Here is a 20,068-nt window from a genome sequence, read left to right as displayed (position 1 = left end):
CATTTATTAGCAAACTCTGCTATGGCAGATAATGAAAATCTTAATGAAATGCGTTGTTGAATTTTGTGTCGGGGGTTTGATTTTTTTTATAATTTTTTTTCCACCCTCAAATTTGCAGTCAGTATGCCTGAACCCCAAACACAATATACATCCTTTTTTTCTTATTGAGTTATAATCTAGACAGCTACTGTAATTGTAACATCCTACTATCAGGGCCCTTCACAGACTTTGTTTGAGTCTGCTTGCTCCGCACAGCAGCCTACACTGAGTTTAATAGGCTCCTCAGTCTGGTAGAGCTATTACCAAATCCAACACAGACCATTAGGCCGCATGGGCTTAATTGCACATTAATTGGATAATTAGTCCTGCCCTTTGTTTTTCTCCCATTTTCTCAAATCTTCTCCTTCATTTTGGCAAGCGGACGGTCATTCGCTAGATTTCCCTTTTGTCATTACGTTTTTCAGCACAGCGAGAAAATACAGTAGGTGGTGCAGTCATCCTGTGGCTGGAGATTTGCCGTGGGGAGGGGTTGCTCCACGTGGGTGGGAGGCCAAGGCTGAGAGGATTGATGGAGCCCTAGGTTGTCTTCCTCCTGTTCTGTCATGTTGACCCACAATGCATGCTGTGTTTTGTGTCTCCGCCAGCACAGAAACCAGGAAGAGGCATGCATAGTTAAATAGGCAACAACTCTCTAGTGTGCAAGGTGCATTATTTATGAACTTTTTAAAGAGATTTTATTCATCCTTTCCTGGTATTTCTCCCCACCATTATTGTCTGTGCTTTAGGCGTGTGCCTCAGCACTCTCATATTGCTACCATTAAACCCAGGGAGCCATCTGATGGAGTTATCAAAGTAAATGTTTGGCACATTTGATAGCATTTGAAATATCCTCCTGTAATAAAGCTCTCCGGGGAGAAAGAGGGACAGGCTTTTCATGCAAATAGCCGGTTTTCTGATATCACACAGTGTCGAAATATCCACATTTATCTCGGCGCTGTCAACAAACACACGGAGCACCTCCTGATATGGAGGCTGATGTTTGGCTAGATGGGAGACGAAGTGAAAGTCTTCGCCATATGACATCAGGCCAGGCAGCACTTAATGAAATCATTATCTTAAATTTACAAGCAATGAATCTACCGAGCTGCAGTTTGAGTTCAGTGTGTTTTATAGCCACATATGGCAGACATGTGGAAGCCAGACAATTAGAAAAATGAGACGATGTGAATGAAGAAACATAAAATCATTTTTATTTAGTCCTAGGATGTAAAAATGTATGAAGTGCACTCACAACTGGATCCAATCACAGGAAAAAAACTCATAAACATTTTTTTTTAAAGAAGTGAATATTTTTGAAATACTTTCAGTGTCATTCAGGGGAGGAAATTGGTACAAAGAGAAATTTTCTGACAGACTGTGTGCTGCTCTGCCTTAATGATCAAAGCATTGTCCTCCATCAGGCCCTGATAGGTCTCCTACTGGTAGACAAGTTAAGGCTCAGTCCCTTATTATTCCCAGAAGCAGAACGTGCTTTTGTCTCTGTACTAATAATAGCCATAAAGTATGATCATTCCACAGTGTTAAAATGCTCCTTGTAAACATCGGTCTGTTTTCGTTTTGTTTATTATTCATCTCGTCCAATTACCATTCTTAAGGGGGAGCGTTTCTCGCCAGGCGCTGGGGGAATAAGAGATTAAAAGGCAATGAGGAAACATCTGTGTCTGTGCTTTGCCACAAATCTGCATCTCATTCATACCACTGGCATCCAAATAGACAGCGCCTACAATGCAGGGAAAAAAGTAAAACACCAAGCCGCATAGGGCTAGCGAATAGAGGAAAGGGTTACCATAGAAACACATACCTCACATGGGTTTATGGGCTGCATCCTATCACATGCTATCAGGAATTACCATAAATCTTCTGGCAGCGAGGGCGGTGGTTAAGGTACGCCTCAGCAGTGAATGACAATGTGTTGATCTACACATATCTGCGGAGATGCATCCAAGCTCTTTAAATCAAGAGGAAAATGGCATCAGATTTAGCTTGTGACAATAGAAAGATGGAGAGTGCCTCTAATGTGTTGCCTTTCACGAGCCTGTGTGCAAACAGATATTGAAAATCAGAAAGAGGATGCCGGCTGCCTCTCTTGTATATTCATGTCATCACAGAGATGAATGATTGCAAAATCAAAAACTTAGCGGAACACATAATACGCCACCGAGCTTTACATTTATGCCTGATAATCTTTGACTGTGTGTCATCATGCTTATTCCATTCAGTCGTCTACAGCTGTCTACGCATAAAAAGCCAGCAGTGAGAATTGTGTCAGAGCACAGCGGTACATCAGTGCAATTTCCACAAATGGCATCTTTTTTCCCAAGCTCCCACCCTCTCGACCTCTGGAGCCGAGCTACGATGCTGAGAGCATTATCAGATGTGTTTGAGCAGCTCCCATCAGCACGACCCCGGTGGGCGGTGCAGATATCGAGTGACCTTTTCTGCATGGCTCCCTGATATTAACGCAATCTCCCCGCCTTATTACCATGGGAACATTTCACAGAGTATTAGACTTAATAAATGACTTTTTTTTCCTTGGCTTCCATCTTTCCATCTTCTCCCATCGCCATCTTTCTCCCCCAATCTCTCCTGCCCCGTTCCCCTCGTTTCTCCTTGCTCCTGAGCCGATAACCCGACCTCCCCGGGGGCCCGGCCTCCATAATCGCGTCAGTTCACGGCCCTCTTATTCCAGCAGAATTGCTTAATTGGTATGTGTTCTACATAACTGTTGGAGTATTAGACTCACAAATGAAGGTTAGAACCTCAGTGCTTGTAATCGACTGAAAGAAATTGATTTGTGCTCAGCTGCCCTTCTGGGACGAGACTTTATGGTTCTCTGAAGAAATGAAGCTTTTATAATTGTGTGTTCTTCCCCCCTCCTCTCCTCTCCTGTTCTCTCTCGCTTTCTGTCTGTCCCTCTCTCTCTCTCTCTTTTCTCATTTCCTGTCTGCTAACTGCTTTGTTGACATTCATCAAAAGGCAAGATGCCAGCAACTTAAAGGTTATATGTCTGGCCTTCATGTTACAACACACCAGTTACAGTCCCCCAGTTGTAAAGCAGGTGTACTACTAAACAGTGAATATCTATGTGTCTCCCCATCCCAAAAAGGAAAATCTAATCATAGCTTAGGCACTCTGTCAATGGAAATCTGATTACATTATGTGTGATCATGCAGAAGGCGTGAAGCGGCGTTGTATTAACCAAACCTGACCGACGAGCATAAACTGTTTTACGATTGATCTTCTCGGATTGTGCGGCGCTTTAAGGCTTTGCATGAGTAGCTGAACGTGTGTGATTAACAAGGGCCTTCTCACAGCGTTGTGACAGAACAACTAAAGTGGTCAGTAGGGGGAAATGTAGGAGCACTGGTTTCTCCTAATTTTAAGGGAGACATCAGTGGCACTTAAAACCGCAAATAAAATGTTCTAACAAGCCCCACAGTTCCCTAAAGATAAAAAGAAATGCCTTCACTGTATGTTTATATATCTTCTTTTGTATTCCTTATGTTATGGGAGCTGTACTGAATAACATAACATTTTGTTAGTCTATGTCACAGCTTTATAACATAATATGTCACTATGCTTGGATGCTGACATGTAGTACACCGGATCATAAGGTGAGGAATTACTTAATGTAACAAAATTCTTCCCCCTCCCATCAATAAAATACAGTTTATCTTGCAGGACTGTTTTGCTGTTGCTTGGCTTGTGTCTTATGCATGATGGCTCCGTCTGACTTAGGTGACCGTAGATTATTCATGCCCGCTTTCCAGGTGGGCAGACTCAGATGTGCTCAGTGCAGAGGTTTGCTCGACGCAAAATCACATTTCACGCTTGCGCTAATGTCACCCGGCGAGTGAAGAGGAGTGAGAACTGGCAGGTGGTGTTTACAAATGAGAACACCCCGAACCGTAAGCCACCCTGACACCAGATGCTGATTTGATTATGGGGTGGCATGTAAGAGACTGTATGAATGTATGAGGCGAGGTGGTACATTCAAAGTCGATTAAGTGAAACAGAGATGAATGTCACATTTATTTATTTATTTACGTTCCGAATGGAGGTGTCATCTTTGAGACTGAAGGCTTTTTTCACAACATGGGAGTGGTTTCATTGGGAGATAGGGCGTGTTTGCTCACTGCGGAGTTATATTTGCATGATACAACCATGTTTATCACCTGTTTTTTTCTCAGGGCAAATTCTTCCACGTGCGTTGTAGGTGAGATTACACGTTTGCTTTAGGTGCTCTCTGTTTGTGCTAAGATAAGTTTGGCAGAAAATTAACACATTCACAAGTTGAGTACTTTGATGTATCATTCTGCCCTTCAGTGTCTCAGACTGTAACAAAGAAACTTTCTCGAATGCAGACAGCATTTCATTATATTACAAGTTATCTGAAAGTCAGGAAGTTCTTTGAAAATATTCAGCACTCATGGAGAACAAGACAAGACAGACAGTCCTGTTGCTTTTGTCAGATTATCTTTTATTATATAAAATGTGAAGTACCTGATTAAACTAGCCTGTAACTTTTGTGAGACTCTCGCAAACTTATACATGTCCAGCAGCTTGTAGATTTTCTTTTGTTACATTGAACAAATGTGTTTTGTTTTTTTAACTTAACGATGGTGCAAAACGAATAATCTGTCAATCACAAAGGCTATCACAACTAATCCTGAGGGGAACACGAACATCTGTACCAAATTTCATGGCGAAACATCCAATAATTCTAGAGATGTTTCATTGTTAAGTGGTAGGCTAACTGACCAACATGGTTACTAAAAAGAACTGCAGTTGTAATGCTGTAGTGCTCATGGCTCACAGGTGGCACGTGTGTTGAAATGATTACCCTTATAACTCACTTTGCTCGCCTGCAGGTGGCATCCAGTGGCATGTCAACATCAGCCACTATTACTTTTTTGCCCATAAGTAGTGTTGGTAGGACTAGGATTGGAACAGGTCCAGAACTGCTGCAGCTCTGCAGTTGGATGAGGCTAAGTGAGTGTGGTTCAGGATGCTTTACACATGTAGTGATAAAATGATAAACCTGAAGAAACAAGGTCATTAAATGTTACACTTTCATGGTAAGCATAAATGAAAGACAGATAATGACAAGTTGAAACAGAAAAGAATTCTATAGTTGATGGTCATAAGCGATAAAACAGGGGGCATGATAAATGCATTAAGAATGCATCTTAGATGAAAAGTCACAACACCATGATAATTCATTCCTTAGCAAGGAAATCATATTTAAGAGTGCAAGCACTGAAGCTGCTGCAACCCTATTATTATTATCATTATTATTATTATTATTATTGTTCCCTAAAAGTATGTGGTTTCAGGAACCGTAACAGCGACAGTACCCAATCCTGGCATATAGGCTGAAAATCTCACTATTCAGACAAAAAATATATATTTATACCCATCGGTCAGATGGCAGCGCTATGATAACAGACTTTACATTTTGGCCTATAACTTTTGAAGTCACCTTCTCTAGGGATACAAAGGTTGAGTCTCTGGTTCGAGTCCATCGGTGTCCAATTCAAACTTGCCAACCATGTGGCAATTTATGCAGGTGGCATGTTTCCAAATTCTTCTGAAGGTCATATTAAGTCAAAGATTGCCCTTCACACTTGGACCCCATTCATTGCTGCTTGCAGCTATATTGTATTTTTCCAATTGTACATCTGCTGGCACAACAGAAAATGATTCAAATCCAACAGATAGTGTTTATGTCTGCAGATTTCTTAGGCAATCCATGCTGTTTATGTGATTTGAAGATGTGCTTTGCTCTTTTAGTAAAATATGTAATCAGGTTTTGTAGGCCTGGATGACCCCACTCGCAACCAAGTATCATCTATTTGTGAACATGTCTTATTCTTCAATCCTTAATAATTTCCAGCAGATGCAAATTGAGCTTTGAAAGCATGTAACAGCAGATGTACAACTCAAACCCAACCCCCTAATCAACTCAGTGTGATTTAACGGTGCATCCTAAGCATTAGTATTCCAGAGCCGGATCCCTCTTGGATCCAGGCTAGGATTATCCAAGCTCTTAACATCTTAGCTAAGCTGGTTAACACCTGTTTTTATTGACATCTGAACACCATCCTAGGCGCCTCGTCCTCTGTGGTTTTAAAAGATCGTCTCTTGCTCTCTCCAGTAGGCTAGTTACTCCTCTTCATCTGGGCGGCAGCCCATTTAAATGATTGATTTTCCCACCGAAAGTATTGGTAACAGGACAGCAACGTCGCTGTGGAGATTAGTAGTTAAATCAGTACATTTTAATTCTCAAAAACATTATTGCAACCCAATTTGTAATATTGATACATCAGGGGCGAGTCAAGATAGTTTGATGTAAATATAAATCACTTGTTTGGGGAATGAATCATGAAGTGTTTTGGTTTGTTTTTTGCGAGGGTTTTCACATTCAAGTCTAGACGTGAGCTACAATTTCAAGAATCCCATAACTTACTGTACATTCCTGCTCATGTTTCAGAGTAATTTACCAGTGAAAAAAGAAAACAGGCTCTCTTTATGTGTTTATTAGGCTTAATATTTCCACTGGGGCCCACACTGGCCCCAGTGTAACTGATGTAATATCCTATAAAAAAAAGAAAACATTTAGGCTGTTGATAAAGTGTGGGGGATTCTGGTTAGCAGTGGCTGCAATGACTCAAAGAAATCCTCACATTGCTGTGTGTGTCTGTTTCAAAGAGTCTTGCAAAGGTCAGTGGGGGAAATTTTGAAGAATGTCCCAGGATTTGTCTAAATCATGAGGTATGGATCTTCTTAAGCATTGCTGGCATTAGAGCTGAGCCCTATCAGTGATTCCATTAACCTAAATTCCAAACCATTCTTCACAACATGACCATATTAACCCCCCGCTCGGATTTCACCAATCTCTTGATCCCTCGCTATTTAGACAGGCAGGAATGAATGGTCACTTACATTTGTCTGGCTACCAGCTATGTTTCCCTCCCCAGACAGAATTAACTGTAATATGACTCTATGTTTATCTCTGGCCTTTATGTGTCCACATGTTTGCCAGTTATTTGTTTTTAGCTCTAACTGTAACAGAAGCTGATTAGGCAATGGCAGTAGTGATGTGAAATGATAGGCTATTTGAGTGGACATGGACAGAATCCCAATCTGCTGATTTTTTACCTTTCCTAGATGAACAATAATCATTCCAGGCTAACAGCGCTGGAACGAGCAGAGAAGAGAAAGAAACGAGTGTCTGCCTTCATTAGGACAAAGGGAGGGTGAGCAGGAGAGCGTCTGACAAGCCAGTAACGCCTCATTGTCCCTGATCTCAAGTTTCATAAATTTCCACGGCTCTCGTTAAAGGACGTGTCGCTGCTGTCACCAGGCGCTAACTCGTTATCTCCTCAACACCGTAAAACGCTGTAATTAACATTCAACAACTGTAACCGATCCAGCATTCCTCCTCTCTAGCCGCTAATTGCCACACTATTGTGCTTGCACATAAGTGGGCCTGTTGTGTGTGCACTTGTGGGCACACATTTCTGTGGTTCATTTTGATTGTAAATAGAGGTGAGAAAGCGGTTCATCTGTGCTTAAAGCGAAGAGTGTTCTCTGTGTTTTCCTTGCAGGAGTCATTGAGTTTATGCCTCGGTCAAAGACCCAACTAAATAACATTTTTTGGGAATATTTTTCAAAACATCTGGACCTTTTATCTGCCTTCTATCCAAGAGCTGGAAAATTAAAGCTTTGTTGACGGATGCTTTTAGTAGACTCCTCGTGGGTAACGCAACCTGTATTTTTACCGTTGAAGAGCGCTTTGGAGGCCCATTTGTCGAAATCACAATTACTGTAATTACAAATTTCAAGGCAATGCCTGCCTGTGGTTGTGAGGATATAGAGTGTACGTTATTGTGCTGCACCATTCTCCTTTCAGCCATGCATGAGCGCCCCTCTCAAATCACATCCTCCATTGCATCACATACAACCTCCAGTTGGGAATGTATGGCTGCCATGCTGCTATCCACTTACAACAGCACACAGAGGGAGATCACTACTCTTAGTGTTTTGTTTTGTTTTTTTCTTTCACAGTTTCCTGTAGATACACAGCAGTGTCAACTTCATTTCAATAGGAAATGTTTTTGTTTTCCTCCTAGCTGCTCCTGCCTGACCTTACCGGAGCAGCAGCCATCACAACAAAGCCTTATGAATAATTAGTCTGGGTCAACTGATACTCTCCGTCTCCACACACCGCTGTCATCCACTCTGCCAGCGCCAGCCAAAAGCCAATGAACTGTGCTCAATTCTGGTCAATTGAATCACTTGAAGTTGATGCAGGGCTTGTTATTCGAACGTAACTGCCCAGATGTAAGTTAATATGGGGCCTACCCTTGAGGCCAAGTGCAAAACAGGAGAAGGGTTGTCAAATTAGCGGTGTCACAGAGGCTACCTTCTACGGAGACTTCTACGGTGGTCTGTCACAGATATGCAATCACCTGCTGCTTTATCTGCATGCTGCATTTCATTCTCTGGGGATTAGAGCCAACGCCAGGGTAAGGTTTCTGAGAGCCAAGATGGCCTCAGGAGGATAAACAAAACCAAATGGTTGCATAGTGTTTCTTGTCCTGGTTTCATGTTCGGGTCATAGGGGGAGATGTGGTGCCAGTGTCTGGGGATGCAGGTGTGTATCTGCGGAATAGGCTTAGGGCTTTATCATCAGACACATGCATCTTGTTTCTTTATTGACTTTTTGTTACTTTACGTTGTGTTTGTCTTATTAAGGGCCACCACTGCCTCTGTGGTCGTTGGCACAGATTCTAGAAGTTGCTAAACTACTGAAGGGATGAACAACATTCTTCAGAATTTGGTGTATGATGGTGGTGAGGAGTAATGTCTTACACATCCTGTAGTTTTGCAATTGGGTGACTCCAAAAGCCATGAAATATGAATCACATAATGTTCATATTTTTCCAACTACTCAGTAACCCCTCTCACACTGTATGGAAGCTTATGCATTCATTATCTCTCCACTGAACAAAATGTTCCTTAACTTGTCCCCTGTTCGCGTGTTCGACTTTCACTAATAAACTTGTCTTTAATTCAAGACTGAACTTCAGTTTGTTTTGGGCTGTGGCTTAACCCCATATATAGATAACCTGCTCTTTTAGCAACTCGCAGCACCCTTTGTGGTTTTACATGTTTGCACAATAGGCACATAGGTTGTGGTTTTTCTCACATTTTCACAACGGCTCACCACCAACGAAAATGCTGTAGCTGCAGAGTTTGAACTCTCACTGCCTCTCCCTCTTCCTGTTAGAGCTCTATGGAAATGGTTACTGTCTCAGAAAATATCAATTATTCACCAGATACACGAAGCCGACATTAAGAATGTGAAACAAGTTTTGAAATCCATCTTGCACATGTTTTCTTGGCACTCATTTTGCTGTCAGGACTTTGAAAAACATTAGATATCCTTTTTCTTTTTTTTTTAACCAAACAGCAAACATGTTTAGTTGTTTGCCTAGCGGTAAAAAGCTCCATGCCTCTGTTCATTAGAAACAGGCCTCAGACTCAGGCCATGCAAGGACTCTGCCTTCTTTTTAGGTTGTTATTAGTGTAATATCCTTAGGCTCAATATAGTACCAGTGTCAGCTGACGTGTGGTGAAGACACAACGACATGCCTTCAACTAAAGTGCTAAATTGTGTGCTTAATTCATTTTCATGCTCATATTGCCTCTAATTCGACCTGCAACATCAACAAGACTATCTGCAGTCACCACACTTTCTTGATTGGACATAGATCTGGAAAAAATGATCTCTGACTGTGATGAATTTTATAGATAGGAAAGATGCTGGCATGCAAGTAAAAAGGTTCTTTTACGAGCACCATGAACAAAGGAGAATTTATTCTCCTCAGGGGTTGCAGAGGAGAAGATGGAAAGCATAAATGAGGGAAAGTGTCATCATATGGCTGTTTTTTTATTAGATTGTTAAAGATAGATCTAATTTTAATTTGGGCTAATGCGAGGAACACTATCAGCCATTGACCAAGGGTGTCTTATGACTGACTTGACGTACTTCGCTCAACAGTCTTGTGCTTTTACTCGGCAGTTTCAGTTCAGAGACCAGGCCAAGTGAAGAGACAGGGTAATTTTAAAAGCTCCTACACTCGATGTTCAGTTCATGAACTTGGGCGCCCCACCTCCTTACTTTCCTTCAGCTCCTGGAAGCACAACTATATTAGAATCTCCCAGAGAGCGTCAAGCAAGACTGCTGCTTCTGTTTACAGGCTATTCAATCACTCTAAGTACTAGTGGCAGACTGATTTTCTTGGAAACACATTTGCCACAGTCCTCCCCTAGCTCCCTACATGCAAGGTATTTATCATATGAAAATTTGGAACTGTCTGACTTGCCTGTTTTACTAGCGTTGTCCTGGAACTGGGACTGGTAAAACATTGTAATATATGTACTGCAGTCAGAATTGAACATAAAAATAACCCCTGAATACTGTTAGATTTACACTCTGTCAGAGGGAAGTGGTTACTTTTATAACAGCATTGCACTGGAGATAACATCTCACAGCTCACAAGTAGTCTTGCGGTAAAAATGGGTCATTTGTTTTTATTTGTCTTTTCTTTTTTTTTTAGTTCTTAGTGACACACACAATGAACAGTCAAGTACTTTAAGCAGAAGTCCAGATGAAAAAAAGCGGCTGCAGTGACAATTTGTTTTTAGCCTACTTAGCACATGTAACTGCTGGAAATACTGCAGTGTGCCACCTCGTATCACATATTGCGCGTGTCCTCCGAGTGTAATGTGTGTGTGAGCCCATGTGTGTATGCGCTAGTGACCTCAAACCTGGCGACAGGCCCTGCTGGTTTTTCTGCCAGTTTTTCTGCAAGGCTATGAGAAAATTAGCTGAGCTGTGTGGGGGCTCCAAGTACCCTAATATAGCATTAAGCAGGGTGACCAAGCTCATGCAAGATTGATGATTGTTGTCTAGCTGACCCGCACGTTGCATTTTTAGCATGTGCACTTGCTTTTCCAGGTCAAAGGTCACATTCATACACTCAAATACAGGCAGCCTTTTTCATACCACAGTTTGCTCATTCTCGCTGATCAGAGTATTTCTAATATTAGTGCCATGTGGATTATTCTACAGGTTTCTAATGCAATCACCTAAAACTATAATTCCACATCTACAGTATTACAAGTGTTGTGCCATTGATGGACTCCAATAAAACATCAACAAGTGAGACCCTCCCAGCATCCATGTAATAAACACCATGCAGAGGATTAAGAGTCAGCATGTTTTTAATCATGTCTTCTCCGTCTTCATCTCTTTCAAGCCTCGCTCTTTTCTCTTTGTCAGCCTCCCTCTGACCTGTCTGTTTACCCAGCATCCCCCTCTGTAATGGGGAGCGCTCATTCATCTGCCATGTTTAAACTGTAGACAGGATTAACTTGGCTCAAGACTTAATGCACATGCACAGTCACCCCATGCTCTGTTTGCTGTTTCCAGGCCGCAAATCGACAAGCAGCTCTTTTAGACTTCCCTCTCTCCCGCTCTCCATCTCTCTGGGCTCCTCTGCCTCCTCCTCCTCCCTCGTCCTCATTTCGCCTGAATTAATTGAGTTCTCATTTTTGTGAGAAAGCTCACAGGAGGGCTGTGTAAGGAGAGAGAGGAGAGTGATGGAAAGAATGGGAGAGATCAGTGGCAGAAGCCTAAGGGGCATAGCTCTCTCAGAGGTAGGCAGTCACCAGTTTCCTGGGGGACGCTGAGGCCCCTCTGCAGCGACTTCTATCTTTATCCTCACAACAGTCACCCATCAGAACTTCAGGGAAGACTCATAGGCTGGTGGTCAGAAAGATGTGCTTATTCACCCCGACTCCCAACCCAGGGGAGACTGCCACCTAATGTAATCTCTTTGTTTCTGTTAGAAGTGGAAAAACTGGCAAAATGTCCTATTTTAATACTGAGATATGTTTTTTAATGGTCTTTCATAAAAAGATAAGTAAGACACTCAAAAACTGACTTATTATTCAACACATTTATTAAATAAAACTTGTAACACTCATCTCTGTTATTTAATAGTGCTGTTTCTTTTGCTGCTAGATATTAAACGGGCAGCCCAGATTAACAACAACCAAGGGCATGGGTTTAGTTTTAACTTTGGTAGGCACTTTATTTTTCAGAGAGCCAGTATGCACAGTTACATGTACTTGCTCTCTATCTATTTTTCCATATTCCATTTCACATAAACAAACTGCTTGACTCTGCAAAACATTTACTTAATTCAATGTGTAATAATTGCCTAAAACAGGAACTTGCATCACATGGATTTTTTTACATAAACTTTTATTAATATGAATCAGACTTAATTCAATATTTAAAAATTGTGTTTTTAATATAAATGTTACAAGAACATTAATGAAAACCTGACTGAACCATCTGTCTGCTGTTAAACCATTTTCAAACCTCTGTAGCTCTGTACTCTCTGTCTTTTGATGTTCCTACCCAACACAAGAGTTTCCTGCAGCTATTAGAGTTACACTTCAACCTATCTTCAAACCATCCCAAAACCCCCACTTGTATTCACCTTTCAACATACTTTGACAATCCAAATAGCTTACTTTTTTACAGAAAACTCACAGACCTGGCAATTCTTACTCATAATATTACAAGTAGTTATAATAACAAGATCAACCATACCCAAATCTACACCAATGGCAACAACTAAACCAGCCGATACAAGCCAGTCAAGTAACATTTAAAAGAAAGTACATTTTAGAAACTGCTCAGCCAATACAGCTTTCACTGTACTCGGTTGGTTTGGCATGTACTGCTACCACAAGCTAAATCCCAACCAAAGCACTCAAAATGACCCAAAGACTAGGTGGTATTATTGCCATGGAAACTACCAAAAGGCAGAAGGTGGATTGTATTTCGCCCTAGTCAAATTTATCACAAATACTACAGGTGGAAGGAGCAGGCAAAATGTGCACCTGCAGACTCTACCTTGGCCTGAACCCTTTCAATTATGAACCATTACAACTTCTTCCCTTGCAATATTCATGCACGAGCAGATCACTCCTTCAGATGTCTTAGGTTGCTGTAAGTTGAGATAAACACTTGCAGAGTTGTTACAGCCAATCGCCCGCCTCTATTCCTCAATGTCACTGCCTTAGCACTCAATAATTCAAAGCTTGGCGGTAATGAGCTCCCCGTAGGCCCTGTCCCCAAGGAGCCTCCCCACTGTGCCTACACTGTAATGTAGTTATATCTCGTGTCAGCTTTCAAATCAATTACATTTCTATCTGATGGCTATGTAATTGCGCCTGATTGAGTTTTTGGCACGCCAGCCAAGTGTGTGGTTCCCAAACTCAAGCCAGTCAAAACAGGAAGCTTCATCAAATGAAACTGTATTTCATCCTGATTGAGGCTGCTTGCATGATAAGCGCAACTGTAATTATGATAATAATAACAATAGCAATCTGTGTTTTCTCAGCTTTGTTGGTTTTTTTCCTTTGCTCTCCAGATGAAATTTTGCCCCAAGGACTACGAACAACATTTGCTTTATTCAAGATGCAAAGGCTGATTTGATTGTTAGTAGCATGTGCAATTTAGCAGATTAAATGCAAACCATAATGCTTTTGTATATATTTCAGCATCTGGAGACACAGTTAGCTTTAGTGTAGCAGACTTTTTCTGCAGCACTACACATCATGCCCAGTGATCTTTACATGTTGTGCCTATATTTTGATGTTGGACATGTAGTGTGCCAGTGCCAACAAGTCATACTGCCTGTTGGCATAATGCCTAGAAATAACAAGCTAACCTCTTACCTACAGCATTTAGCTGACAGCTAAGGTCAGAAACATATTGTTATATGTGTCACATCTCAGGGCAGAATGTTATTTACTGAAGATTGGATGGAATGATAGATGGATGGATGGACAGCCAGACGGAAAGCCGACAATAGGTGGCTGTAAGGACAGACCATCAACAGGAGACTGACAGACAGACAGATGAATGTATATATAGATGGGAGGATGGATGGATGGATGGATGGATGATGGAATGTACACATGAATGGATGGATGTACAGATGGATGGATCAACAGAATGCATGGCTGGATGGACAGAGGGAATACTCTAATGGAGTGATATTGAGATAGATGAGGGGGAGGATGCTGTGGTTAGGTGCATAAGCAACTAAATAGTGATGAATTGTGGCTGCTGTCAGCAGCACTAAGTATAACAGACATAGTAAAACAGCCTGGCTCATCCATAATCAGCAGACAAAGATTGTCTTCATGCCAGCAAAGAACTTCTCTGGAAATAAAGCACTCAGACCATCTACCAATCTGTCTTTCTATCCTCTATTCATCATCCCTTTTCTTTTTATATCCCCTTACTCTCGGTGTTCTTGCCCTTTAAATCTCTTCACTTGTATTATTCTCTCTTCATTTCTCTTCTTAAGGCTTTTCGTCTCTCTCTCTCTCTCTCTCTCTCTCTCTCTCTCTCTCTCTCTCTCTCTCTCTCTCTCTCTCTCTCTCTCTCTCTCTCCCACACTGTCTTTTGTGTTAACAGCCTTCCATTTTTGTGCAGTGGGGGAGCCACTGGGTGCACATCTACAATCTTGCCTTTCATTTCATGGCTTCTGGAAATGGATGTTTTACTGCCTTCATTAAGGCATGCAGCAGTCAGCGCCGTGTTTTCCCTCTGAAGTTTAGCTCCATGAACCTCGCCATTAGAGGACATTATGGCCCCAGATTTCAGGGCACAGTGGAACACTGTATAATTTGATTAGTGTTATTAATCAAGTGGAATACCACTCCTTTCGCCCCCATCTTCCCAATCTCCATCCCCTCCCCCTCCTCCTTTTTGCGATTTCACTTCTGCTTTCAAACCCTTCAGACGTTCCTCTCCCTTCCCTCTTCCTCCTCCGCTTATCCATGTACTCTGTCGCATGCGTTGCAACACACATGCAGTGAAAGTGATAAAAAGGCCTTACACCTTCCCCTTTAAAAACAATGATTTACCACTTGTTTTTTTCTCCCCCTTCCCAACCCCCCCGCCCCCATTCAAGTCATGCCCCCCTCTCCTAGCCCAGGACATAAATCAATTGAGATGAAAGTTCCATAATTGTGCTTGCTGGGAGGGATTTGAGCAAAATTGCGCTATGAATTTTTTAAAGGGAATTTTTACTAGCTGTTCAACGAGACTTGGGCGGCGAAGGAAGGTGAGGCCACGAGGATTTATGGGCCTGGATTCTTCATTACTGAAGTAATTTTCCTGCAAATGATAGTGCAGCACCCTGGAGGGGGGAGCCCTGCCCGCCTGGGAGAGTACAAACCTGCTTAATCTCTCGTGGAGAGAGAGCAGCTCAGAGCACTAATATCATCTGTATGGGACTAAGGCTCCATTTGTTAACATCTAAACTGCAGCTAGTGTATTTGTGATTCATAGTAATTGATTGCTCAAATTCGTTCCAAGAGTAGCTACACACGTTGATTTGATCACAGAGGCTAGCTTTGTTTAAATTGCTAGCAAACATGCTCCAGGGTTGTTTATATCATATACTGTTTTCACAAAATATGTACATTTCCTCATCTAATGTTTATGTAGTTTGAATTGTCTAATTGCAAAAGTTGGGTGATTGATACATTAGCTGCATATGTACACTGCAGCAGGTAAGGAATTAACTAGTTTAGTTATGACATAGGCTACTATGAAATAAAAATGGAAGTGGGTAAAGAACTAGTCATTTAAGGAGAGGCAAGGTCACTTTAATGTATGCCAAATGCTTTAACCTTTTCTCTCTCTGTCGTTGACACTGTCATCTATGTGTAGTATGTACTGTATGTTCATCCTCGTGCTGATTAAGACTTGCTTTGCCAAGCTTTCATATTGTTTCTTCAGCAAAGGTCTCTACCCTTCTTTCCACCTTTGGTCTTTCCTCCCTCCTCATTTAACCTTCCTCAGTCCAATATGGCTGACGTTCTGTCTCCATCTCTTTAGGTGCAGCCAGCAGCAGTGGCCCTCCTCAAGGTTAGTGCGTCCACGATGCCAGGTCTCATTCTGTATCCTGCCTGCCGTCCACTCAATTTTACAGCTCAGTAGCTTGAGAAGCACTGGGGGTAAATCTGCAGCAAGAAGGAGAAAGAGAGAGAGGGGAGGAGAAAGGGAGAAACAGAATTATTGTGCACCCTGTCACCGATTGAAGTGGATCTCATTCCAGGCACACTAACAACTCAAGACAATTAGTCACTTCTCACTAGGCCAGACCTGAGATTCACTTGCGGACCAAAAGGAGGCAGGGAGTAGAAGACCCACAAGCATGGCTAAGCATTGCATATAGCAGCTCAGTGGATAGACAGGCAACTTTAGGATGAAATGACTCTGAGCTCGACTGCAGTGGCTCCTTGGGGCCTTTTGAACAACATTGAGATAAAAATAGGAGTACAGGACTTGGGATTCAAGCATTGATAATTCATAAAGACTTAAAAATATGTATGAATATCAATTATCATTCTTCTCATTGGCATGTGTTTGACTGATGATGCCAGACAGCAATGCAAGTAGGATCACATTTTCCCAAAAGTGTAAATAATGCAGAAAATATCTATATTCATGTTTGTCTCCACTGATAAATAATGCGTCACGCATAGACTTTGCTTCATAACATTCTTCAAGATATACAAAGATAGCAATGTCGGTAATTGGTTACGTTCCACCTATTAGTCGGTTTAAGGTAGTTTGCTGCCAAAGATGAGCCCTGAAGCTTCAGCCACCACATGTTCCAGAACAAAAGTGAAGCATGACTAAGGTGGGTGGTGCGTGGAAGATCAGGGAGCAGGAAGAGAGAAAAGTTTGTCCTGGGCCCTCTGCAGAGACGCAGCGTGACCAATTGAGGTGAAGGGGATGAATGAGGCCATTCACTGAGCCTAATGAAAGAGCTCCTGCTGAGCCCTGAATGAGGGTGGGCCCATCTGCACCACATAGGCGTGCACAAACCAGTGACCTCGAAAATTACCCAGGAAGCACTTTGGGACAGTCACCCCAGCAACAGGCTGGGGTTCACATGGAAACCAGGCGCTTCAATCAGTGCTTGGCAGCTTCTTAAACAGTTTTTCTGTGTGTTGAAAGAACTCTGTGTGAAATCAACTTTGAGGGACACCCCCTGTTTTTTTTTTTTTTTAAAGGGGGGAGTTGGCAATGATTGTCCCATGTGAAAATGTCCAGGAGCTCTCACCAGCTTTGAGAGGTGTGGGATGTTGCCCTCAGGACTTTTCCTCTCAAGATACAAAGACTGGTTTGTCTTAGCTACATGTATATGTGCTGCCTGAGTGTATACGCAGTGCTTTCTGTGGAGGTTAATTAGGTTCAAGGGATGTACAGCGGCAGGCTTAGGAGGCTGTGAAATAGATCCGATTTCAGAGATTCCAGATGAGGAGAGAAACACCCCTGGGGACTGGACATTAAGTTTACAAGCATCCTCAAGGATCTGGTTCATTGGATTGTATCTGTGTTATTTGGTTTAATATATTCAGTCTTGATGAGCCAGAGGCATGCAGGTCATTGAAGTTCCATTCCCGTCTCCGTTCCCTCACGGAACTTTTGACAGCGTGAAATGACAATCCGCCCCTGCACGCATCTCCCACGTCAAAAAGTAATGAGATTGTGCTGCTGGAAATATCACTACAAAGCATCAGGCCTGCACTCGGGTCTGACTGCACCTTCAAACAGCGCTGCCTGCCAGCTCGCCTGCCTCGCCTGCCTGCTGAAAAAGAAACGAACAAAAACAATCAGAATCAGAGACAGAGAAACGGCAAGGGAAGCTCCCCACACGGAGACAAACGAACACGCCAGGGCTTTCATCCTGAGAGTGATTAGCCATCCGAAACGTTTTAAAACCCCGCTTTGAGTGTGTTCCTCAAACGAAAGAGTTCCATTGAGGAGTGGTGGTGAGATGTTTCTCGCTGGGAAGTGCGAGTGATCTAGTCTCTAATTGTGGCGTCGCTGACAAGGCTGGTGTGGCTGGGAGCTTTTTAAGCGGGGCTTTTTGCTACACTCTTGTTCCCTTCCTGTCAGATCCACCACCAAAGGCACCAGGGAACAAAAAGACCCCTCAGATTCTGTTCTTACATCCATCTGCCTATTGCTTTATGCATAAATACAGCCCTAATTTAACACACTAATAGGCCCTGATGCTGGCCTAATAGCCTAACCAACACTACAATAGGCGCTGTAAATACAGTGTTTTGTTGCAGATATGCGAAATTAACCTAACGTAGTTTTCAGCCTGTATAATTGCTGACTTTGTCTCACTGTTGTTATTTCGTATTACACTGATCGAAGTCTTTCGGCTTTAAAAAAAACTGCAAAGATTATGACACATTGGCAATAGTGCTACCCTTCTTCTGCAATGTAGCGGGAACAAAGGCGCGTTCTATGTCTTTGAGCACCGTTCAGTAGAGCTGGTGGAAGCCTTCAGAATTTGGCAAGGAAAACTTTTGGATTCTCTACTGTTCACAAGACAGGTTGTCAAAGATTTGAAGAATAGAAGAGAGGCAGTTTGAAGAATCAAAGAATCAGTGATGGGGGTGGGGTGGCAGGGGGGAGTTGGAGAAGAGAGGAGAGGAGTGAAACCCAAGCTCATAAAAATCAGTATTATAACAACATTAATTGATGCTGCTGAGTGCCATATGTGACGCCATATGGAAAAGCTGCCCCAGAGGCCTGCTATAATAGACAGCCCGCAGTGGTGCACACAACTTGGCACATATACAAACAAGGGACGTCCCATTAATATCAGCCACGCAGACTGAGCAGGAGACAGTGGGAGAGGGAGTGAGAGGGTGTTTGAGGGAGGCGAGAAAATAAAGAGAGGGGACCGAGTTACTGCATGTTTTGTTTGGTTTCTATCTTCAGCCCTCATTTTTCACAAATCACCCACCTGCCTTCACACTATATTTTCTACCCAATGAAGGGATTTAGCTAAAATGGAAATATGTACACTTTCACAAATCCTAGCTTCTCCCACGGTTCCTTAATTACAGTAATAAATGGCCCCTCCCTTTTGGGATGATCAGACCGCCCTCTGTCCGCCCAACTGTCACTCCCACTACAGATGCCCAGTAGTCCTTTCATTACACACACACAGACATACACTTCAGCAGGTGAGGTGATTCATGGCACCTTGACAAAGACAGCGTGAACAAGCTCTGTTTAACCTCTTCTGTGCCTAATGGCAGGGCAGCCGTTATTTACTGCCGCTGTCCACAGTTTCCACTGCTTGGTTGCTCACTGCTCTCTCTCTCTGTCTGTCTCTCTCAAGCACTGCATTTATTTCATATGACACAGACATTGTGTTGATGCGGCCATTCTACTAGAAATTAAATTAAATCTAAATGCCATTTTATAGGAGGTAAATATTATATGAATAATTTTTTTTTTAAACAGAATTAATGGAGTGAGTAGTTTCAAGAAGACAAAATGTAAAGGGAAGTTGGGAGTGTTTTGGGTAACAATTGAGTATTTTGTGAATCTAAATGTATTCATTGACATGTTACATAATGATTATTTTAAAGAGGCTGGAAGTAAACATTAGATTAGTAGACATTTTGCTTGAAAAATGCCATACATGGTTAATTGATTATTAAAATTGCTATTAAATGAATTAGTGACTGACCCCAATTGATTATTAGACTAATCATTTCAACATTCGTGGTGGCTAACGCTAACCCTTAACCCGTGTCACGGCAGCGAAGAAGCTTGAATCAAATTCAGACTCTTTGAAGTCGTTGCTTTCATCCTGTGAGGTTGTGTGTGCCAGCAGATCTGCAGGCAGACACGATGGCCCCGTATGGCCTGGATGTACAGGTATCCATTTTTGTGTGAGGTTCACCTGACTCTTCGGGCATGTTGAGGAGCAGGCTGGCAGAAAGACAGATCTTTAAGAAACGGATTTGTCAGCCATTCTGTTGAGTTTCATAGAATGTGAGGCGAAACAAGAATAGC

General features: G+C 42.3%; 1 protein-coding gene across 11 annotated transcripts in view; it reads left to right on the top strand.

Annotated features, from left to right (window-relative positions):
• fbrsl1 (fibrosin-like 1) overlaps nt 1-20,068 on the top strand; it is a 283,201-nt gene that overhangs the window by 162,008 nt on the left and 101,125 nt on the right. For 8 of the 11 annotated variants that reach the window (XM_062418360.1, XM_062418354.1, XM_062418352.1 and 5 more), the window contains exon 5: nt 16,067-16,096. The exons of the other annotated variants lie outside the window; for them this stretch is intronic. In XM_062418360.1, coding sequence (XP_062274344.1) covers nt 16,067-16,096 — 30 coding nt within the window. The remainder of the gene's footprint in view (nt 1-16,066; nt 16,097-20,068) is intronic. 11 annotated transcript variants of the gene reach the window in all.

This window comes from Scomber scombrus, chromosome 4, assembly GCF_963691925.1.
Source record: "Scomber scombrus chromosome 4, fScoSco1.1, whole genome shotgun sequence".
Lineage (NCBI taxonomy): Eukaryota > Metazoa > Chordata > Actinopteri > Scombriformes > Scombridae > Scomber > Scomber scombrus.
The sequence above is the reverse complement of the archived record's forward strand: the minus strand, read 5'-3'. Positions and strand labels throughout refer to the sequence as shown.